Source organism: Phasianus colchicus, chromosome 2 (assembly GCF_987193195.1).
Source record: "Phasianus colchicus chromosome 2, bPhaCol1.hap1.1, whole genome shotgun sequence".
Lineage (NCBI taxonomy): Eukaryota > Metazoa > Chordata > Aves > Galliformes > Phasianidae > Phasianus > Phasianus colchicus.
Genome location: NC_143437.1, coordinates 16,657,283 through 16,680,942, shown reverse-complemented (window position 1 = coordinate 16,680,942; position 23,660 = coordinate 16,657,283). Strand labels below are relative to the sequence as shown.

General features: G+C 42.8%; 2 protein-coding genes across 15 annotated transcripts in view; one reads left to right on the top strand and one right to left on the bottom strand.

Moving 5' to 3' along the window:
* SHLD1 (shieldin complex subunit 1) overlaps window positions 1–23,660 on the bottom strand; it is a 67,355-nt gene that overhangs the window by 43,534 nt on the left and 161 nt on the right. Inside the window, exons 1-6 of one of the 13 annotated variants that reach the window (XM_090134965.1) lie at window positions 16,358–22,273; window positions 15,265–15,364; window positions 12,874–12,971; window positions 11,178–11,224; window positions 6,389–6,514; window positions 1,630–1,760 (exon numbers count right to left, since the gene is read on the bottom strand). In XM_090134965.1, the coding sequence (XP_089991091.1) occupies window positions 6,511–6,514; window positions 11,178–11,224; window positions 12,874–12,971; window positions 15,265–15,361 (246 nt within the window). In that variant the 5' untranslated portion in view covers window positions 15,362–15,364; window positions 16,358–22,273 and the 3' untranslated portion in view covers window positions 1,630–1,760; window positions 6,389–6,510. Of the gene's footprint in view, window positions 1–1,629; window positions 1,761–5,710; window positions 6,360–6,388; window positions 6,515–11,177; window positions 11,225–12,873; window positions 12,972–14,378; window positions 14,646–15,264; window positions 15,365–16,357; window positions 22,274–23,660 lie in introns of those variants that run through there. The other 12 variants (XM_090134948.1, XM_090134950.1, XM_090134951.1 and 9 more) reach the window with 12 other exon arrangements.
* GPCPD1 (glycerophosphocholine phosphodiesterase 1) overlaps window positions 22,909–23,660 on the top strand; it is a 40,282-nt gene continuing 39,530 nt past the window's right edge. The window contains exon 1 of one of the 2 annotated variants that reach the window (XM_031596835.2): window positions 22,909–23,122. The gene's annotated coding sequence lies outside the window, so the exon portion shown is untranslated. Of the gene's footprint in view, window positions 23,123–23,422; window positions 23,514–23,660 lie in introns of those variants that run through there. The other variant, XM_090134938.1, reaches the window with a different exon arrangement.

The window sequence follows — 23,660 nt, the reverse complement described above, 5'->3', positions numbered from 1 at the left end:
CTGAGGGTCTCATTCATAAGACATAAGATTGACAAGGGCTTCTGTATTAATTATACCCATCTATTCTTGGAGAGCATCTTTATGATGCTCTTCATGATGGAGGCTCCAGACTAATCTGGTTCAGTGCATTTTGATTTGAGACAACAGTTTTATTACCTGTCATCTCAACTGTTTGGGTGATGGCTCTTTTGGAGTAGTTACACTGTCATTCTCCTGTGATTTTTATGAGGTTATGGCTGCCAAGGTCTTTTCTAAGGTCCATTCATGACGTGTTCACTTCTAGCATTTGAAGTCCAGCTTCAAGTGCTTAGTCCCAGCTAAAGGATTAAAGCCAGGTGCACATCAGTTCCCTGCATGAAAGGGGCACTGAAGAGCTGGAGATGTGCTGCTGATAGAAAGTGCCATAAAAATGTTCCAAGCACTGTTAGTTCTTTTCCACTGCTCTACCTGGTCAAGGCAGGGTTCCTTCTGTGTTATTCAGAGCCAGAGCTGTGAAATGCTCCCACAGTCCTGACTTATCTGGGAGGCTGGGTCAGTTATCACTAAAGGAAAGACTTTTATTCATTGCTGCCTTTTCGCCTTAGGCTATTCAGCAGTAAATGGTTTTGTGCCTTCCTCTTTGAAGCTACAAGCAGAACCACATGGAAGCACAGTGGAAATTCTCCCCCAGCCTGGAGACAGAGAGGAAAGCCAAACAGCAACACATTAGTGCATAAACTGATCTTCCCCTCTGTCTGTAGCACCTTTGTACTTGCTTGCAAGTGTTCACCTGAGCTACCCTGATCTTGTGTCACCAACTCTGAGCCATGTTATCATGCAATAAATCTACATGACCACCTCAGAAGGAACACAAAGCTATCATGCCTACCTGCTGCTTCAACACTCACAGCACCTAAATGCCCCACTAGTACAAAAGATTTGAGCCAAAAAATGTTTTTTCTTTATAGAAAGAGAGATTGGACCCTTGTTGCTGGCTTTATGCTAGTATTTCTGATGTCCACCTAGTAGCAATTATTCTTGACCTCCAGTTAATACTGAGAGGCCACCATCTAAGTGTTTGCAGGCACATCAACAGGAAGAACTGTGCAATTTCCAGAGCTGATAAATACCCACTGCTGCTTAGGCAGACCCAGCTCTCCACTTGCACTCCCATCTTGTCCATGCCCTGTTGTGAGTATCCCTTGAAGCACAGAGTTTTGCCTGCTTTTCCACTCCCAGTGCTGAGAACGGTCAGGAGAAGAAAGAAGAAAGAATTGGACTTGGCCTGGTGCAGGAGAGCCCAGCACGACTCTTCTCTGTCCTATTGGAGTGCAGTTTTCCACACCCTGCTTCTGAGTCAGCTGGAGAAGGCCTTGAATTCCTCACATCCAGCAAAGCACCAAATTCCTGGGTCAGCATCAAACTAAGACTGCCTTAGGCTTGGTGGATAAGCAGAGAAGAGGCCCTGTCCTCTGGCCTTATTTATGACCTAAAACCAAAGGTAAAGAGCAGACACATACCCCTGTTCTTTGTTCTTAGTTTCCAGACATAAGCTCCTTAACTGCTTTGAGGGAGAGCTCCCTCCCTAATCTCTGTTATTTTTAGATTAGCTGTTTTTAAGAGATTGCTTAATGCCTACTGTATACCTACTCTGAAGTTTTTGATGCTCCTTTTCCTCAGTAGTGAACACTGCTGCATCTGAGGTCATGTTGCTCCAGTTCATACTCTAATTATCTGGATCACAGTCAGGGTTAGACCTGGGCAGACATGGTAACAAATATCTAAAATAAAATAAAATAAAAATAATTAATAAAAATCAAAGCTGCAGTGACTCAGTCACCAGCTCTCTCTTTCTGGAAACAGGTAGAGACATCTTTTCAGCACAGTGAGGTGATGCAATGCAGAATCTTGGCCTCTCAGCACTTTTTAAACCAGGCCTGCAGTAGATGGAATTTGGCTTGTGCCTCAGGGCTATGTTATGCTGACATACAGGCAGATATTCCTCTTGTACTTTCAACTGGAATCTCCCCTGAAAAAGCAGGGGAATGAGGAGCAGGGAAAACCCTGCTCACAAAACTCCATCAGGATCTCAATAGAGTTTTATCCTCCTCACAGAGAAAACCTCTGAAATCCCACATGCTCAGTTTCACACAAACCTCCCTTCATAGGGAGCAGCAGCCATCTGCCTTTTCCGGACCAAACTCCTGCCTGTGAATACCAAAGAGTCCAAACCACACTGCCGGTCATTGTGGCTTTGCACTGCAAGGCTTTAAGACCCCACCCATGGCATCAAAGCCAAATGTTCCCAACACTAAGGATGACTGAACTGAAAAGAAATGCTGAAGTTTTAGAAGGCAAACATTTAAAAGGAATGTCTGCAGTTTTTCAAGTGGCTATTAGAGTAGATGAACTTCTACAAATAGAATTCATATGTATGAGGTATATATGTCCAACCTGAGAAAGGTATGCTTAGCAGCTTTTTGATAATCTGCTCAAGTGTGAAAAGCAGTCTCCTAATGCATGATTACAGCATTAATAATGAATTTCTCTAAAAAACTACCAAAAAGAAAAAATAAAGCCTTGGTCATAATGCAGAAGAACTATAGGTCTTGTTTTTCTGGCCCAAGTTACCCAGGGCTCAGCATGAAAAGGGAGACACTGCCCATCACAGTTGTTGCCACAACTCTGAAAGCTTTAAGCCAAGAGTTCATTCTAAAATGGCAGTACCAGCACTGGCAAGTAAGCCAAGATACCTGCAATGCATTTTTGAAGACCAACAAGGAACTAATCAGTAACTTAACAGACTGACCTAACTTCACTTAGGCCTCCAGATTACTGCTGAAACTTGTTTTTAAACAAAGTTTAGATTCATCATATTTTTAATGCAGACAGCAAATGCTTAAATGGTTTCCACGCAGTAACCATTTTTACTCATGCTGTGGTTTCTTATTACTAGAGCCAATGTACCTTTCTTTTTCCATTTATCCTACAGTGACAAGTGCTCATTTACTTCTCAAGGCGGAGTTCTAATACACACATCAGTACAAGTCACTTGAAGCTGGGAGAGCTCAGCCAGTTCCTACTTCGTCCACATGAAAGTCTGTGATTTTCTTTTCTAGTGTCACAATATTGTTCACAAAGCAGGCCAATATGACACTACAGTAGGTTAAGCGTCAGAGCTGTTACAGCCAGGACACATATAGCTGTGACTTACAACCATTAGGCGGGTATTTTCCAAGTTTCCTGTTACATCAGTAATTGATGCAATGTTATACTTAACATTTTTGTGGGATCTGTCACTAACGAATAGCTGCTTCCTTGGACGGCCCCTCCTCCCATCGTTACTGTGTTGCCTCACATCAGGCCCCACAGCTCCCCAGCAATGCTCAGCAGGTGTGTGCCATGCACAAACATGGAGGCTAGGCACCAGACCTGGATCTCCACAGAGCTGCAGTTGTCATGACTCACATCATTTTAATAGCAATGCACCATCAGGACAAGCTGGAGCTACAAAATAAGAGCGATTTCCCATCACTAGGAAATTAAGCTTGTCACTTTAGAGCACAGCGTGTTTCATTTTACAGAAATTAAGGCAGTTACGTGGTTCTTGCAAGTTGCACTGGCAGTGCTTCCTTCCTTCACTTACTCTGCTACCTTCCAGGCCCCATCCACCAATTTTTCATGAAGAGGATAGCATTTGCAAAGCAAGCATTGTGTCCTCATGATATTCTCATTATTCCCTTAGAAAACCTCCTTGTTTCTTGGATAAATTAGGGCAATTGTTTAGATATTTATGGGAACAAAAGTGCAAAGGGAGATAAACCTGAGAAAGATTTGGGCGGGAAATTTTATATAATGAAAGTGTTGATACAGGGTTTTGGTTTTATGTGAAAGGAATTCCACCTTCCACTTTTCTCATAAACATCATGGCTCATGATGCTTCCCTCCCACTCTTAAACTCTGCATTGGCATTTGTTTAGCAGTTCCCTGGCAGTACTACAAGTTTCCATAGCAAACGATGTTAAATGAGAATCTAATCACAAACTCGAACTACTGAAGACTGAAAGGCAACTAAAACAGACACAAAGCAGCAGAAAAATGCAAAACATGTATGGAATATCCCTACTGAAAATTTCCTATTAGTACAGGGAGACAGTGGGAAAAATATTCCCTTTAGAAGTCCTGCCTAAGTAGAGCATCCAAAAGTCTATGAACCATGGTTAAAACTGCCAGATTAGGTTCAAAATCTGAGACTGGCTGGATCAGAAGAGACAGTAGGAATAGAAACCCTACCTATCCTCTGTATCCACATAAATACCAAGTCCACCTAAAGTGTTGTGAAAACTGGTGATAATGGGATAAAGCTTAAAAATCTATGGGACTTCTCTGCAGAGCTGTAAGTGGAACACTAATGCCTTTGGCCATCAGCACTCGAGCTGGCATCAGCTGGCATGATTCATGGGCTTCAGTATAAAGAAGGCTTCAGAAATGAATGAAAGCTCTATTTACAACTTCCCATGCCCCTTAAAAAAGGCCTTCTGTGTAAGAGACCACCACCTATGTTAGTGGGAGCACATCACTCAAAGCAAAGTTTAATCCTAATGGAAGCAGAAAGAAGACAGCCACTCTCCAGGTAGCAATCGGTCATGTCTTCATACGTACCTAAATAATTTTAGTGAAAACTGGGGGGGGCAGCAAAAACCTAATTTTCAGGTTTTTTTTTTTTTTTTTTTTTTAAGTAGGAGGTCTAATGCTTAGGGGGTGGAATCCCCCATCACTGAAAGCTCCTGTGAAACACATGGAGGTGTGTGTACTTCTCATCCACTGACAGGTATTGCGATACCAGGATTGGTGCTGGTCTCCGAGCCATCTTTACTCAGCACAGAAAGAAAACTTGAGTCACAGAGTCAAAAGGAAGAAGAGACCTGATGGACTGATCCAGTGAACCAGCCACTCTAGTTTTAAATGAGGGTCGGGTTAACACAATGTGCTGGAGGAGGGCTGTATCCTCACGTTTGTCTCTATCAGCTCCAGCATTCTGTCCAAGACCAGCATTACTTGGAATCACTGTGTCACTGGAAGGCAAACTCTTCAATAGGGAACAGAGCACAGCCAGATGTGCCCTCTGTGCTTGGCCAAAATGGCTGATACTGAATGCCAAATAGACTAACCATCTGTAATGATATTGTATTACAGCTGTTTTCAAAAAATACATTTTAATAGAACTTTTGGACAAAATTAAGCCAAGAATAGGCCCTGGATAACATGTTGTGTACCTCCAGAAATGCAATACCATCCCTATTAGTAATACGACCTCTGAACAATTGCAGTCATTAGCACTAACTAGTAAGAGAGATTAATACATTACATGTTAGTATAGCCTTTAAGCCAGTACACGTGCATAGATATCGGACAGGCTTGGACAAGAAGGGTAAAAGTCATATGATTGGTTTTAATCAATGTTTGAACTTGTGCATTCATTTTTACTGATACAGAAAGTTGGGTTCACCAGCCATTACATTCTACAGCTCTTTTCCTCCTCTGCATCTCCTCTATTCATGACAGGGGCCAAATATCTCATTTGTCTGCTCTTAGCAATAGCACAACCCAGACTACAAGGGGTGTTCTCAGAGCTTAGACCCATTCTTGCAGCTGACCCATGCCCAGAGAAAAGCCAGAGAGGTTACTGGCTGCTGAAACAGCAAGCTAGTCCTCCAGGAGCAACTGGTACCTGCTACTGTCAGGGTTCTTTCTTCCTCCACTCCTCCCATTGCACAGGCTTGTCAGACTTGATATTTGGAAATCCAGAGGCTCTATCCTACATCTTCCTGCAGAACACGCCAACAAGCAAGATTTATCTTCTAAACTGTTGTAATCAGATGAGTACTTGGTTGGAAAGGACCTCTGGAAGGGATCTCCAAAATCCTGCTCAGAGGAGAGTGATTGCCAGTGCCAAATCAGGTCAGCTACAGCTCTGTCTAGCAAATTCTTTAAACACCTCCAGAAACTGACTCCCTGGTGACCTGCCCCAGGGCTGCACATCCTCCCAGGAGGAAGTTTTTTCCACAGCATCCAAACTGAGCTTCAGCATGTGGCTTTTACTTCTTGTTACACCATCCGCCACCACTGAGAAGAATTTGTCTCTGAGAAGAGCTTGGCTCTGTCATCGTTTTAAGTGCCTTCCAAGAGGATGAAATCTACTATTATGTGGTTCTTTTGTCTCCTGGTCATGCTAGGACTTTGTTGCTGGCACCAAGGATGAGACATTCTTCACTAAGAAGGTCACCAACATCCTCCTGTATTCTTGCAGACATCTGGCACCTTTCAGTTGTAGTCACTGTATTTGCTAACAAGCCACTTAGTATCCATGCAAGTGGGTGTGTACAGACAGAGCCAAGAGACTACATACCGTGGGTTAGGGAGCCAAGTGCAACGTCCTCTCCTAGGAATCTCTTAAAAGCTGCTTACTCAGTTCTCCCACATCATTCACAGATGGGGCAGGTGGGAGGTAGCTTTTATTTGCATTGATCATCACCTAGTAAACAAAAAATAAAAAGTATGTAATAAAGATAAGAAGCTGAAGAACACCTCTCACTGAAGAACATCTCTGCCCAGGTCCAGCTCAGCTCATCTATATTCATAGGAATCTGGTGGAAGGCATGTCAAAGGAGACCATTATGGAGTTCAGCACCAACCAGCACGATGGAGTAAAAACCCAGAGTTTGCTAAGCACTTGTGGAAGAGGCAAGGAGAGTATTGCTCCCCAGTGGATGCCATCGGTTAGTGATTCCTGGCTTTAGAGACAGAGCTCATGGGATGCCTTTCTTGAGAAAGCAGGACTAATGTGCAAAGTATGCAGGCAAGAGGAAATATGAGGTATGCAAAGAAGAGCATCAGCAGCCCTAAGGAGAAGACATCTCAGATGCATTCTTGTCTACCTAGCAGGTGAGGTGTGTCTTGCTGTGAGGCTGGTTGCAACAGCAAGATCTTCCCTGAAAAGAAAATATGCCCAACAAGACCATGCCTTGGCAGATACAATGCCTACTCTGAGGGCAGCTGCCAGCTATCAGAACAACTAGAACTGAATTTTAGAAATTCCACCCATTCCCAAGTCATGCACTACAGACAGGGCCACAATTTATTAATGCTTTTCAGTCTTCTTTTGGTTTGAATGCCAACAAGACAACATGCCTTATTAAAAAAGCATTATGCATGTAAATAAAAAAGGAGAAAAATGACACTAAATGTTTCTCCAGCACAAAGATTTTAATAGGCTTCAGAAATATATTAAGGTTCATTTCCAGTCTGGGACTGCTGTCTAGCTTTAGAAAAGGCTGTGAGGCTCCACTAGCATAATGTATAAGACATTGCTTAGCTATGGAGTGACCTAAGCAAGGATGTGATTCTTAGCTGCCTGATAACATTTTTCGGTCAGTGAGTCAATGTTCACAAACCTTGAGTTCAGGATCTGACTCCCAACCACCCTGATTAAGTTGTTTGTAAAAAGGAAAAGATTCTTCTAAGACTGTAGTTAACCAGGTACACTAATTTTGCAGTTATGCCTGTCGGTTCCCTTCCAACTGCGCTTTGCCAGCCTTCCCTTCAGCTGCAAGAAAGACAATGTGGTGCTGAGGAATGGGCAAAGGATGGGACTGCTTGGCTCTGTACTAGCATGACCTTGATGAAGTACTTTAATGTCCTCGTGCTTCAGATCCCTCCTGTAAAATCAGAATGAACTAAAATTTCCTTTCTCCTACAGTGTATTTATTCATACGACCTTAATGTCCTGCATTCATTGACACCGGTTTGCAAAAGTTATTTGGCAGTTATAAATAGCTGTGCACCCAAAGTGGGAGCCACAGAGGGTCGTGGTTTTTGGAGATAAGGAGAAATCTTCTTTCATATGAAGAATTTATGAATGATCAATAGGACAAATAAGCTTCCATTTTTCAAATAGAAAAAGATTAAATAAATTCCCAAACTGTTTTATTTTTAGTAATGAAAAAGTAAATCAGCATGAAAATTATTTATCTGAGGTATGTATGATTAAAACAGGTCTGGGAATAACAAAAAGAAGAAACCCAAAGAGAGTTACAGAGATAATGAGTTATCATCAGGATGCTTCTGTAAACTCAGCTCCTTTTCCACAGCGTATAAGATGCTGTCCTGCATGAATACAGGTCTCACAAGTAGCACTGAGCTAAGGAGCAGAGCTCTGCTATTGCAGTCTGACGCAGTGCAGATCTGCTTCCTGGGCAGGCAGCAGGACCCATGCCAGCCAGCACCTGCCCTGAGATCAGCACAGACATAAACCTGGTGCTCAGCTTGAGCAAGAAGGGCTTATTCCTATTCTAACTCTAGTGTGCTCGTGAAGAAGGAATTATGTTTGCCTTAGAAATTACTTCCTTATTTCTTGTGTGTTGATTCACTTCTAGGATGCTAATTTTAGTGCTGGTGGATCACATGGGAGGACTTTGCACTTAAGGATAGCCTCATTAACTGACCAGTAATACAGATTACTGGAGCTAAAAGATCTGTAACTGGTTCATGCCAACTTCCCCCCAGCTTTCACTTAAGCAACACTTTAAACTAGGTCAGAGCATTAATTAACTTCTGCATGAATTCTCTCACCAGTGCATCCTGCTTCCCATTGGCTAGTTAATTAAAATCAGCACCAGTATTAGGCTCCTACTTTGCAGCAAAGATAAAAAATAAAAAATAATTGCTTGCAATTACTCTTCTGGGGAATAAATTATTTATGGATTATTATGTCTTCAGGCTCACCTGCTCTGCTACAGCTAGAAGCAAAGATCCTGTATGTTCTGCCTAGGTATCCTGAAGGTAAACAAGTCATAGGAACACAGGCCTTGGTTTCACCCTTGGCTGCACATCTGCTTCAAATCTTTAGTGAAAATAATCTCCTTAAAACAGAGACTGGTTTCTTTCAGCCTTCCTGCTGAAAACTGCCTCCCTGAGCACCTTGCAAGGCCATAGGTGACCTTGGAGAAGTTTGAATTCAATCTTGGCTTGGGAGTTTTGTGTAAGAGAAGGCCTTTCTCTGTTCTCACAAGTGTTCTCAAACTCATATAGCAGTGCAATGAGTTTGGATTTGGGTTCAAGGAATAATAGAGACTATGCCAACTGCACAGGCTTTTGGAACAAATCTGAGCAGATATTCAGTCAGTAGAAGGAAACAAGTGCTTCTGTTGTTTATTACATCCTAAAGGAAACATATAAATATCTCAGGATAACCCTTTCTCCTTCCTTGGCAAGGAAGGGAAGATAAAAGAGATGCCTGGCTGTAGATGGCTGCTATGTGCAGTGGAACAAATCTCACTCCTCAGAGCATCCCTTTTCCTTCTGGGAAAGATAATGCTCGTGCTCTGTGCTGTCTTTGGGAGAAAAGTGGTGCTCCTGGTGGCATCACTGCCAGCTTGAGGCTCTTTTTCCTGCGAGGTATAAAGTAACTACATGACTTCAGAAAACTATTTCTTGGTCAAGAAAAAAGTCACAGCTTCCCTGAATTTGTGGATAGTACATGTATATCCAATGGTTTGAACAGCACTGACCTGGGTCTGTGTTCCAGTTCCTCTCCTGACATTGCCAACCAGGCTGTCATCCCTCCCTTGCTCTGCAACGATGAGGTGAAAATAGCTAGCAGCTGTTTCTCAGGGACAGAGATTTCATACTTTACAAAATCACCCACCAGGACAGCAAAATCTATCAATCTAGCTACTTTTGTTATGTGTGGTGGGAACACAACAAAGTGGTTCTTGAGTTTGTCAGTGGGCTTAGACTGAGCACCTGAACCCCATCCACAGATTCAAAATATCTAAGAAAATAAAAGATCACAATTTTAGATCTGGAGCTGAATTCTGAAGAAGTGTAGACAGACAGCAAAAGCAAACTAAGGGTTTGGGATTTGTGTTAATTTATTTTGTTCCTCTTGTATAAACTTTGGCCTCTTCAGCCTTAGTCTTCATCTATGCCCTTCCTCATTTTGTACAATTGACTGCAAGACCAGGTCCTGTAATTACCTCTACAATAAACAAATGCAATTAATTGTTTTCTGGAATAAGATCTTTGCTGTAGGGACTGTTTCTTTCACTTTGGGAACTGTATAGGCCACCCTGGGAAATCTATCAGAAAGCAGTACTTCCTGCAAGACAGTTTCATGGCAAAGCCTGTATAAAGCACCAACATTTTTGATACTGGTTCTGGTCCATGTTAGAAGCTGCAGGATTTTATGCCAGTTCAACAGGAATAGGGCTAAAGTTTGGATGGAAAACAAAGAGAACCATTTAATTCATCATGAGGTGTTGCACATCCCTCAAATGAAGTTGTCTGTCCCGGGTTTGCAGTCTTTGCTCTCTAGCTTGGGGCAGTAATAAGAGCATACAAAAGGTTTTAAGATATACAGTCATCTTTGTTATCTGGCAAACATATCAAAACTTTCAAGATCAGCTTCCAGGAACCCAGGGCACGGTTTCTCATGAGGATTGCTGGTCATCCAAAGCAGGCCACTGCAGGTGTGCCCGAGATTCTTATCGCTCACAGTTGTTATCATATTAAGTTAACGCCTACCTGATATTGACAATGTTGACATAGCAATTTCTATTAAGCAGCACTTACGCAGGAATCTGCTTCCTGTTTTGAGATGTGTCTCTGTCATTCAAATGGCCCCCCAAAAAGCTGTGATGTTGATTTGCTCATTACAAGCCTGTCAATAGAAAGTTGATTATATCCTGGGTGGGGTTTTTAAAAAATGACTGGTTGGGATATATGAAGAAGAACTGTAAAATCAATCAAAGTAACTGTCATGGTAGGTAAACTTAGAAACACTATGGGAAGTAGATGAAATGGAGATAAAAGGTTTAGATTTGCCTTTGGTTGGCCATCAGCACCACTTCCCTGCAGTTGAAGGAACTTGGCTGTGTGTCACCAGATTGCTCTTGGCCTTTGAATGCAAGCTTTTTGTGCTAATAGTACACTTGAGTCCTGGAATCAAGTACCATTCTCTTAGTTCTTCACCTGTATCTGTAAGAGGCACTATTCACAGGGATATGAAGCATTTATGAAGCAGTGTTTGAGGTCTGGAAGTGATGACCACAGTTGGAGTCTAAAACCTGCCAGAGTTGCCAAGTCAGCTTTCCTTTTACCTTTTAATGTTTGGTTCTTTGAGAGGTTGTTATACTTACCTACATCCTTGTTCTGGAAGGACGGGGCAGCCAAGAGGTATAACAGGCTTGACCACAGGATAAAAAGAGTAAAACTGTGATGAAAAGAATGCAACTAGCACAGAAGTTCTTAACAGCATGCTCTTTTATGGTGCTATCATGGCAAACAATGTACATATTTTATGTTGAAAGATGGGGCATGACTTGCACTTCTGCTCATCCTTAAATTGGTACAGAGTATATGAGCTGTGACACAGCTCTTGGATTTAAAATGATCTCATTTTGCTCCAGGATGAAAGGTAGAAGATATTACCTTGAGAATCTGACTTAATTTGCAATTCTTAATCTACCAAACAAAAGTGTAATATGTAATCTGAAACACGTGATTTCTTTTTCCAGAGATTTTCCCCAAGTTATCCTTTATACATTACAAAATCAGAATTAACTGCTGTTCAGTACTTCAACAAATGAAGAAAATGCTCATTCACCATGGGTGGAAAGATCAATTGTATGACCTTTTTTTAAACTAGTCCAGAAAAACTGCTTCTTCTGTCGGAAGAACATTCTATCAGTGTTCTCTGGACCTCCCTTATCAACCAACCTTCATACCCCATGCTTCCTTTGCTATCCTTGTCCAAGATCCTGTTATAGTGTTAGATAATTTAGTAATTCAAAATATGCTGTGGCATTTTGCCTGAGAAAATAATAAAGCCGTGTCTATTCATTGCAATACAAATACGACTAAAGACAACAATAGATTCTTCCAGTTTCTCATCAAACTCTCAGCTCTACCAAAGTTATTTTCTAGCTTTAAGATTTTGACTATGTGCTAGACTTCATCACACCACAAAAAACAGGAGACACTAAGATCAGGCATTTCACAAGGAAAATACAGTTACAAAACACTGATTATCCTAGGACACGTTCTCTTAACACAACAGTTGCAAGGCAATGGCTGATGTAAACAATGATAATTACTTCCTCTTGTCCTTTGAATAGTCAGTTGCAATGGAAGTGATGCTACTCTGTTCATAAACCAGCTTATCTGTATGCAAGCTGAGGCATCAAGCACGCAAATGGCAGAAAATAGTTGAGATCTAAAAAGAAATATTTTGTTTCCATTTTCTATATTGATTGTCAATAATGTGGCTTATGCCAGTGTTAAATCTAGGAGCAGCTTTTTTTAAACCCTTGCGTTCTATGAAAGTGGGGTCATGTGTCTGCTTTTCCACACCCTTGTGGTGTTTGAACCACGTTCTGAAGTTTATTTCTATTTCTGCTTACTGTCTCCAGGATTGGTACCACCTCCTCAAGTAACTGCATAAAAGATGGGAGCTCATGTAGTGGAACTACTCCATGTCTCCCATGTGTTCTCACTTTCTAAACACATTCCCAGCTGGCACTGTGGGCACAGATGGAAAAAAAAAAAAAAACAACCATGTATCTGGCTTGATGAAACAGCTGAAAGTTTTTCTCTGTAAAGAAAAATCTCCACCAGCCATCTCAGAGATGGGAGAATCACAGAAGTGCAGTATGGTTGAGGTAGCAATGACCTCTGAAGCTCATGTGGTACAACCTCCCTGCTCAAACAAGGCAACCCAGAGCTGCCTGCCAGGACTGTGTCCAGCTATTGCCTAGGACTGATGAAGAATTGATGCTTTAACCCATATAAACACTGGAGAGAGCCCAGGGTACTGAATAATCTGGCAAGATTCACCTCATTTTGCTCTCCCTTCCTTTCTATGTCTTCCTTCATCAAGCAGCTCTCCTCTTGAATGGGTCTGGCTCCAGGTGACATGTGGCACAGCTGTCTTCCTGCAGGAAAGAGAAGAAAGAAATGGGTCAGCACGATATGGAAGAGACAGGACTGAAGGCTTTGCCCCCAGTGTACACAACTTATCAATGCAAGGTACACAAGGCTTTCTCTTTGGTAGACTCAGAGCAGGTTGTGCTTAGTTTCTGCTCAGCAAGGCTGGAGTAGGAGTGAGGTTTTGTCCAAAGTCAGTGATGGGAAAGCTCTGTGATCGCCAGCATTCATTTTGTAAACCCTGCTACTAAAGAAATATATTCACCTGAAGTTTCTGCACATCAGTGATACCAGGCCTGGTTAGCAGACCTTTGAACTGATGGCCACTGCCTCTACAGGACAGCAAAGTACCATTGGAACCAGCTGGCCACAAGCCTTCTGTAGTACTGAACAAATGATTCAAAGGCTGTGATTTCACCCCTTAAATTGCTTTCTGGGGAAGAGTTCAGATGCTGCTCTATGGGGCTGTCCGTGTAGGCTTTTGCTGAGCTGGGAAGAGCAGGAGGCTCTTTCTCCCCATGTGTCCCTTGTCCTCCAGGATGGAGGCATTCAATGTGAGAGTCATTACCAGGTCTCAACGGACAAGAAAGCACAGTACAAAAGCCCAAACTAAAGCATATTGAAGCCAACAAATATCCACTGATATCCACTGATGCTGGATCAGGCCTCTAGCAAATAACTAATTATTTCTGGAGTCAAGAATAGCTGAGTAGGCTACTTGTGGGGACTTGTACACATGATTTCCAGTTAATAATTTATTTACACAAATAATCCTCCTTCTTGCAATCAATCTTATTGAAAACAAGGATTACAACACGATTAAGGGCTGAAGGATGAAGTTCTGAGATAAGATACAGAGTAAACAAAGTAAGATATTACAGCCAATAATTAATGTTTAGAAACAGAGAATGAAGTCAGGATGACCATAAGTCACAATGTCTCACTGCTCCCTGAACTTATGAGCAAGACTCCTCAGTGCAAACCCATGGTTTTCATTTTAAATATAGCTGCTGTCAGAAAAGTTACAGCTGAGACTCACATTTGTGAGCTGGCAAATAAAGATTATGACATAACTGAAGCCCCAGGGCATAAAGCTTTTGAAGGTGTCTGGTGTTGTTCTGTGGAAGTCATTCTGCCTACTATCTTTTTAGTGCCAAATTTGTTTTTCTGTTTTTAACATGCTAGTTTCGTTTTTATCCAGCTTCTGAAGAAAATAGAGGTTAACACGGCTAGGCTGTGTATTTGTATTTATCTATCTGTCTCTTCCTGCTTCCCAAAACATTCTCAATCCACCCACCAGTTTAGGAAAATGCTATCCAAGTGGCAAGAGTCTTTGGGAGCTGTGCAGACATTTTATCTGTGGAGCTGGCAACCACCATTTTGATTATGTTGTACTGTAACAGCTACTTTATTACCTCATTTTGCTGGATGTTTTTTGCTAGGATTTGGAACGAGCCCTGCACTCTTTCCCTCTCACTCCTCCCAGTGCAGAACAGGATCTTGATGTCCTAGGACATAAGGTGTGCAGCCAGGACAGGAGAGACAGAAACATGTGTCAGCACTGAAAGAAAGAGATGCTGACAGCCAGGCTCCTTTAGCTCCATATCTGTAAAATTGCTTTGTAACATACTTCTTCAAAAATTGTGCCTTAACTCGGAGATTGAAAAAAAACAAAAACCAACTCTGAGCAGTGAAGGCATCTTCTGTAACCTTATGTCTTGAAAAAACAGGATATCTTTGCTTAGTTTCTGTAATATCTTCCAAAATGCTGTGGTTAATGAAATGAAAGGCATTTTCTGAATGCACATTTTTGCAAGAACATCTGCTTTGTGTATAATTATTTGACAAAACAAACCATAGCCCTTGATTTAGATTAGAAAATATTCAATGTCTGGAGCTTGCTGCAGAATTAAACAGGAAATAAGAAGCTGAATAGCTACAGTACACCAAGGTCAGTTGCTCATTGCTTTACATTATATCCTTTGCCCCTGTTTATTTTTTTCCTTTTGTGTGTTCCTTTTCCTGTCCGGCTTTAACTGAGCCGTTCATCCCCTTCTATCCTTTAGAGAGTTTCAGAAGTACACTTTTATCTCAGCTGGGCAGCTGGAGGTGGTGATCCCAGTGTACAAATCACAATTTGTGTGTAAGACTATGTCGAACTGTGGTTCATTTACTATATTTTCAGTGACTTTGATTTCATTCAGCTTGACCCTTGGCTTGGTTCAGAATCATTTGCAGAATATCTGTGAGATAAAGGAGTTAGAAAGCAAACGTAACGGCTCATCGAGGCAAGGCAGTTACCTTTCCTTAGAAGCAGCCTACTCTGTTCAAAACCTTTCCAAGAGTTCAGTCCCTGGGTAGAAACAATGGGGTTTTCGAGGTGCCTTTCAACATCCATACCCTAAAAAGGATACATTCCTCATTTCAGCTGAAGCATGAGAACCTTAGCAGATTTTGGCCATGTGCACACACTGTGGTACCCAGCCCCAAAAGAGGAACCCACTGAAAGATCACATTTGCTTTTGTTGCCCGACTCTCAGCTTTCTTTAATCTAAATGATTCTACTCAAAAAAGGTGAATGTTTAGTCTCCAGAAAGTCTTTTGAGTGTTACACGATCCCTTAATACAGTTCATCTTCCCAGTTCCCAGGACTCTAGAGCATGATTTTGCCCTAATAATATTAAAAACTGGTTTGATTTTCAGTGAGCAGAATTTTTTGTGGAACAATACTTTGACAGGAAACAGCAGAAACAATTATAGCTGCTTCTTATCCTGGAAGAGAGCAGGTAAACAATACAGGGTCAACACTGACACTAAAATAGATCAAATGTGTGACCAGGAACTCACTTCACTCCTTATGGTAACACATTTATTTGTGCTTTAAAAGGTGAAGGTTCATACCACAATACATAGCTGACAGCAATTCAGCATTAGCAGATTTTCAAGGCGAATATACTTCCACTCTGGAGGTAGGTGGCTGCTGTTTACAAAGCAGCATGACTTTCTATAACACAGCTTCAACCCAGTGTCATCGCTAACAAAAGCAGTAGGTTCTCCTCTCAAGCCAGCAGGTTTTCCTGCAGCCCTGAGAATGACTAACACTGTATTTCCACAATATATATATGAAAATACATTTTTGTCTGAATTATTTTCTAGAGTAATTCATGCAACTTAAGTCAAGTGACTGATGGTTGCATCTCAAAACAGCGCCCAGGACTGAGGCCCTGTACTCAGGTGATGACCAGCAGGAATGTGTTTTGACCAGCACAAATGTGCTTTGTGCATTTTGCAGAGCACTGGCCTGGGTTTGGGATGGCCAAATTCAGGCTGGGACTGCAGCTCTTCCTCTCTGGAAGTCTTTCCCATGGTCACCTTTAACCATTATCCTCCTTACTTGTTCCCAGTAGGATCAGGTTCTGAGAGGAAGGGCTGAGACAGCACAGAGGGTTGTTCCTTCAGCAGGTGCAGAAACAGGCAGCTTCCCTGGAGTGTGAACAGCAACTGAGCTTTATGGCTGCAATACAGAGATAAAGCAGAGGCTTACACATCTAAGTCAATTGCTCCTCAGTCTGCTTGTAGTCAGTCAGACATAGCTCCATCCATGCTGCCTTTGTGCACAGGCATGGGATCGGGCCAGTCCTCTGGCACACCTGGTTCCTTTTTGGTCTTATGGCTGACAGCAGACAGAAAGATTTCCAGTCCTTGTCTGGGATTCCAAAAAAAAGGTTGTTCACATCCAGTCAACAAGCTCACTCTTGAGATCTCACTACCTCATAGCAGCTACAGCCTAGACTTCATAGCTTTTGCTTTGCTGCCATTAGACATGGTACTCTTTTGTTTGGTGAGAAGACCAGCCCATATATCAATAGATCTTTGCACCTTTGTTTGTTTTTTTTTTTGTACTTTTTCATCCTTTGCATGCCTGTTAACCTGAGAAACCAGTTTTTGCTGCTGTCACATAAGGGCTGTGCATTGTTCAGCTGTGCATGTCATTTTAATCATCAGTCTTGCATGTTGATAGTTATTGCTCTTAATCTTTAGAGCTTTCACTAAAATGTGAACATCAAACTTGTGAACAGTTTCATGTGAGGACACTGAAGAGAACAATCAGACATCAAGAACAATGGCCTACTGCAAGTAAATCTGCATTTACAAAACAAGGGATGTTGTCATCTTTAAAATTATGTATGTCTATATATATCTGCAGAAGTAGGAGGTAGGAATTCTTACTTCCTCCCAGCAATGATAACGAGAGTGAGAATTGCTCCAAAAGCTTTCTTACATTTGCATCTTGTTGGCCTTCAATATCTTAGTTTGGAACATTTTTATGCTGTGGGTAGAATGGGCATGGTCAGCTTACAAGAGCCATCTGCCAAGTATGGCACAGACAAACAAGAGTAAAGAACACATATAAAGTAACTGATGTGTTCCACATTTTTCTTTCAGAAGTCCTCTCAGGTTGCTCACCAATGCTTGTTTCTGTTTCAAACCTCAAATGATTTCATCTGTATCTGGACTGTTTTTCCTACAACTCCACTGTCTCAGCGTGCAACTTCCCAGCAACTAAAGCTGATTAAACTTCTGTCTGCTGCTATCCTCCCTCATGGTAAGTCAGCTCTAACATTCACCCAGACTGGCTTTGAATTTTTTCAACCCACCAGCCCAACACAGAACTAACCTAAATATATAAAAAAGCAAAAACTTTCTGGCAGAGAGATGGTATAACTCAGGGAAAGGTTAATGTAGGGACAGAAGAAGTACAATAACAGGGGTAGTAAAGCCAAATTGTTGCAACCAGTTGCTAGCTGGCATAGGCCAGGTATAGTCTTAGCTTCTCCACATGCTGAGCTTTGGTCATAGGAAAAAAACCTGCATCTCTAGAGTATGGCTGCATTCCCAGGAACAACAGTGCAGTAAATCCTAGGGTCACTCCAAGAGAATCTGGCACTAATTTAATGAGTATAAACACGATCAGTCGCAGGCAGGAGTCCGTGCTTTTAAAGAGTTTAATGTCAATAACTCAAACTTACTCTAAGCACCTACATCTTTCATCATTGGTACGAGCAGCACATGGATGGGGAACAAAAGTGGGAGAGTGGGAAAAGCTAACTTTTGCCTCTTCTGAATTTGAGGTCCTCCACTTACTTTCTGCACATAAGTACATTCCCGAAAGGCACTATTTCAAGAAAGGTTGAGTCTGGAAGTAGGCAACTCCAATGGGTGATATGAAGTGGCAAATTTCTGCCCTGTTGGACCCCTGGGTATTCACACAGGTACTGGGAACAGCAGTATTACTCAACCCTGAGAAGCACAGAGCACTGGCACATGGCTACCCAGCGTTATCGCTACTCCTGACTTACAGAGTCCAAAGGAATCACTTGCATCACTACTATTGTTATCTGGCAAAGCATAAAATTCAGTCACACATTTCAGTTAAAGCACAAACACGACCTTTGAAAGCGGATTTTGAACCACAGCAGTCATACTGTTGTCACAGGAAACCAGTCTCTACTTGTCTTAAGGCAGGTGTTCCTCCTGTTCTTGAGATCAAACCAAACAAACCCACTAACTTAATCTGTGTCATATCCACAACTGCCATTGCTCTACATTTGTTGGGCACCCTTGTTTCTGACACAGTGAAACAGGTGCTGCTGGCAAAATGAGCACGGCAGCTCCAAGGCAGAATTTCAGAGTCAACCAGATGGAGACTGTAAGAGCACAGGAAGTTTTACAGAAATGGCTCAAGAATAGTTTGCAGTTGGCATGCAGACAGAGCTTGGGGTTTACAGAATACTACACATACATGAAATAAATGTTAAAATGTTGAAACCTTCACAATAAAACTAATACGTCTTTCATTCCATCAAACTGCTTAGATTAGGAAGCAAATCATGCTGAGACAAGATCCCAGTATGTCTTATTTCCAATCCAAACCTCATTTCTGTGGTATTTTATTAGCAAGTGGGGTTTGGGGAGATAATTTTCTGTGGTATAATCTCAAATCAGTTGTAGACAATGTTACATGAAAATTAACATCGTTTCCAAATGAGTCTTCTAAAGGAGAAAGTTGGGTATCTCTACCTATTTTCTACCATCACGTAGATTTGATATTTTTAACAGTAACCGCAGAAGGGTATCATTTTAAATTTAGTCATATAATATTTCTACCATTTTGTATTTAGGGATGCTCTCCTCCACACTTCTGATACATTGTCATGTTTCTCACCAGCACATCTAGGCAACAGTAATCTCCCCCAGCCAAAGGGAAATCTGAACTATCACAAATCTGCAATAGCATTCCTCCACTCCCTCTACACCTCTAGCTTAACTTCTAGCTTTTCCCCTTGAAAGCATTTGAAAGTTTTTAAAACACCCTTCTTTTCTTATTACTCACTAATCTGATGTGTTTCTGTGCTCCCTAACTTCTGACTTGTCCACAGGCAAACTATATTACAATAGTATTATAATACATATTACAGAGAAAATTGCCATTGCAAAACAGACCCTTTCCTACTAACCCTCTTATAACTCTTGGTGAGAATGAGAGGTTTTTGCTGTGCTAATCTTGCAATTTTCATTCTTGCTTGATACCTTCCAGTCCTTTAGCATCACTTTTCCTCAGCACTGTGTAAGTTGTCCAGATTTCACACTACATAACAATACAGCAATATTCTCAGTACCAGGAAAAAGGTCACAAGGGAATTTTCAAGAATAAGGATAAAAAAAATAGCATTATTCCTAACTGGATACTGCATGCCTAATGCTACGCATCCGTTTGCATAATATTACAAGCTATTTTTATTCGCAGCACCCCAGGAAGACTGCAGTAAAATAAGGACTGCAGTTCATCAAGATGTACACAGCTTCCATCAGCCACAGGCAGTGGTGGCAGTAGATCTACTTCACTGGAATTAATAATACAAACTGTAATTGAAGGAGGGAGCACATACAGTTTGGCGTTCAAAATCTTTATAAGTACTCCCATTATGAATGAATCTTGATTTGTATGTTGAATCTTAATTTCTGGCAGCAGGAGAAAATACTGCTTAGGCCACAGAAATGGCTGGAGAAGAAGTACATAAGACCTCAGAGGCATTTCCCTACTGCCTATTCAGAATAGATTTGCTAGTGTATTCTATACATGAGACCTTACTTCCTGCACTTGGGCTTTTGTCAATATTTGCAAAAACAGTTTGCATAAGTGCCCTTGGACTTCTGAATCAGCACGCCTCAAGGCTGCACTGATATTCTGCCTGCGGCTCAGCCCTAGCTGCACTTCATGCCCTGTGTTGTGCCTTGGGGCAAGGAGCAGTTTTTAGTGTAAGTTTCACATTGCTCAGGGAGAAAGCTTGCAGGGCATCCTTTTGCTCATTCACTCCTGCTCATAGAATTCTTCACCAAAGCACCATCACAGGAACAAAGCGGCTTGCCACACACTGTTGAGTTCTCCCAATAACTTCTTAAACTACTAGAGTAGAAAGGGGAAAACAAGTTTTTCAGCATGCATACACGTGAATAGACAGCTTGCGTTTGCACATGTCAAATACATTTTGTATCCTCATCTTTCTGAATCTCTTTGGGATTTCTTGCAAACACCAACTTGATTCAGTTCAGGCTTTCTGATATTACCAAGATTTATGAATAGCTAATGGGCAAGTGTCCAGAGGATAGGGCCAGTCTTTTTATAGTAGTGCCCAGCAAAGGAAAAAGGGGCAATGGGCACAAACTGGAACACAGGAAGTTCCATAGGAACATGAGAAAGAACTTCTTTGCTTTGAAGCTCTTTCTCTGTCACTGGGACAGGCTGCCCTGAGAGGCTGTGGAGTCTCCTCTGGACATACTGAAGATCCACCTGGACACTTTCAACAAACCCTGCTGTACAGAACCTAATTTAGCAGCAGGTGGGACTTGATGATCCCCAGATTTCCCCACAAAACCCTATAATTCTGTGATATTTAAACCCTGCTTGCTTTGTTTTCATTTTGTTGCTAGGTAAGTGAGAAAAGCAGAGTACCAATCTTAACTTTTTGAATAGGTCCTTAAGAAAAGTTCTAAAAACTCATTTATGTGCTCTTACATTTTTATACGATCATAAGGAATGGCTGAGACTTGTTTGCCAACACACAGCAAAGTACGACCTTATCTGTCCCAACCATATTGCAGCAGCTCCTTAGGAGGGTGAGGAAGTATATAAACAATGTTGATTTTTTTTTGCGTTTAGCCTGGACATAACATTTCCTATTCCACCCCTGGCTTTGTTTTGTTCAATAAGGCCAAGAAGTGCTACAGTGGAATTATTTACAGGAATAATGTTATTGAAAATTATATTTCAGTGAAAAGCTTCAGAGCAAGGCAGAGCAAGATAGGGATCTCACAGGTTGAGAGAAAGAGAGTACACAACTTGCTTCAAACCTACTGATGCAATTGTGGTAACGTTAATTGTTCAGAGAAATTAATCATCAAGCTAAACAAAATTTCTTCCCTTTGAAAAGCCTTATTAATTATAGAACGAAGAACATCATCTTAGATTTTGACAGCTGAGTCAGCTTCAGAAAGAAAATTAGTCTTTCAAATTTGCCATGACAAATTACGCCGTTTGGAATCAGCTGTCGCTCTCAATGCAGCATAACAATAGTTACTGCATTTGTTCATTTGGAAAGAATGCTAAAACAGTAAAGATATCTGAAGAACTAAAAAATGGTTTGTTTGAAAGAACGTCAGCTTTCAGCTGCAATCAACCACTTCAGTTTACAAGGAAGAAAATAAATCCTCAAACCATTTCAACTCTGCTGAATTATATAAGGAGGGAGATACAGTCTTTAATGAAATTAATACATTAATGTTTCCTGAATCCAATTAGAGTTTAACTTGCAATTTTTGGCCATACTGAATTGTTGTAGGAAATGCAGTAATAGCTTTGACAGGATAGGGATATTTTTGGAATAAATGCTGGAGCTGGAAGAGTCCGAGTGCCACACTTCTAGCTGCTAACAGAAGTTCAGTGGTACAGTTTCATAGCATGATGCTGGCACCACATCATAAGGCCTACTTTTACAAAGTTTAACACAACAAAGCACGTTTCAAAGTGTTCGGTCCTCCACCAGCTCGACAACAAATTGCTTGGATAAATCTTGAAAATGAGCAAGAAAAAAAAAAAAGCAGGGAGGTAATTGATTTTTTAACAAGTATTTTCTCTCTTTCTCCCCCTATTCTCCCTCTTTCTTCAGCTCGCTGTTGATTATAGCTGTAGAAGTGATGGTTCCTAACATTTACTGGTTACTGGGGGGTTGTTTACTGCAGCAGTCCACACTTATCCTCGCTTTGCAGTAAATACTTCACCAACCCTCCTTACACAGAGGAATTAACTCCTCATCACCCTTCGGCTTTGGCAAAGCACTTTCAGCTGTAGTTGCTTTTGTGCTATAATTCAGCTGTAGTTTTCAGCTGTAATTTCCTTTAACGCTTATCTTTCCCTGTTTGGATTTTTCTTAGTTTGTTTCAGCGAGGCGCTGTGATTCTGCGGTACTCACACGAGGACTTGAGCAACTCAGAACTAAGTAACAGTAGGCAAGTTCTGACACCGCGATTCATTTACAAGACTTATTTTCCTTACAACACGTAGGTCTTCTGCCAGAAATCGCTTACAAACACGCTGGCAGGGATGAATGAGTGGAAAATACTTATGCATATTTAGGGAACAGCTAGGACAGCACAGAGCAGGGTGCCGATTGCAGCACTAATCCTCCAAGCACAAACAAGAAGCTGAGCGGTTTCTCAGCCTACTCCACCCACAGCTTCCTCACCCCCGACACAAGCGGTATAAAGCAGAAACAACGCTCTTAGCGAACAATTTATGCGTCCCATTGGCCCCGCCCCCCGGATCCCGAGCGGCTTCTCATTGGCTGCGGCAGGCGGCGAGCGGGCCGAACGCGGGCGCCGGCGAGGTGACGTCACAGGGGTAGTTCCGCTCGACCCCGCGTTCCGCTGCGGCGGAGGGCAGCTGGAAGCGGTTGGCGGCCGCGCCGCCGCCCCCATCCCCTCCCCCGCGCCCCGCGCTGTCAGGCGGCCCTGGGCAGCGGCGGTGGCAGGAGGAGGGGCAGGGAGCGCGGGCGGCGAACGTACGAAGAGGGCGGAGAGCCTGGAGCCGCGCCTGGGTCAGGTCAGTCCAGCGTCGGCTGGGTCGGAGAGGGGGACGCGGCAGATCCGTGCCGCGGAGGGGACGCCAGGGGCGGGGAGGGAGCTGGCCGGAGGGCAGCGCGGCAGCGCCGTACCGCCGCTCTTCGTGGCTACAGGGATGGGAGCGAGGGCTGCCGGCGCGTCGCTATGTGGAGATCGGGCGCGGCGCCCCCTGCCTCTCGCGCGCGGCCCCCCGGGGCTTTCGAGGAAAGGGCACGGCCTCCTCTACCCTTCCTGCCGGCTTCTCATTGGCTGCGTCTAGCAGGGGGGCGGGGCCAAGGCGGCCGCGGCGTCACGTGGGCTGCCCCGCCTCGCACCTCGCCTCCTCTGCCCGCTGCGGCCGGGGGCAGCTGGAACCGGTTGGCGGGTGCGAGGTGAGGGCGCGCGCGCGCGCGCGGCGGCCGTTGGCGCTGAGGAGAGGGGCGGCCGTGCGCGCGCGGAGCGGGCTGGGCCGTGGGTCGGCGCCGCGCCTTTGTTCGCTCCTTGTAGGCAGCGGCTTATCCCGTCGGGGCGCCCGTGTC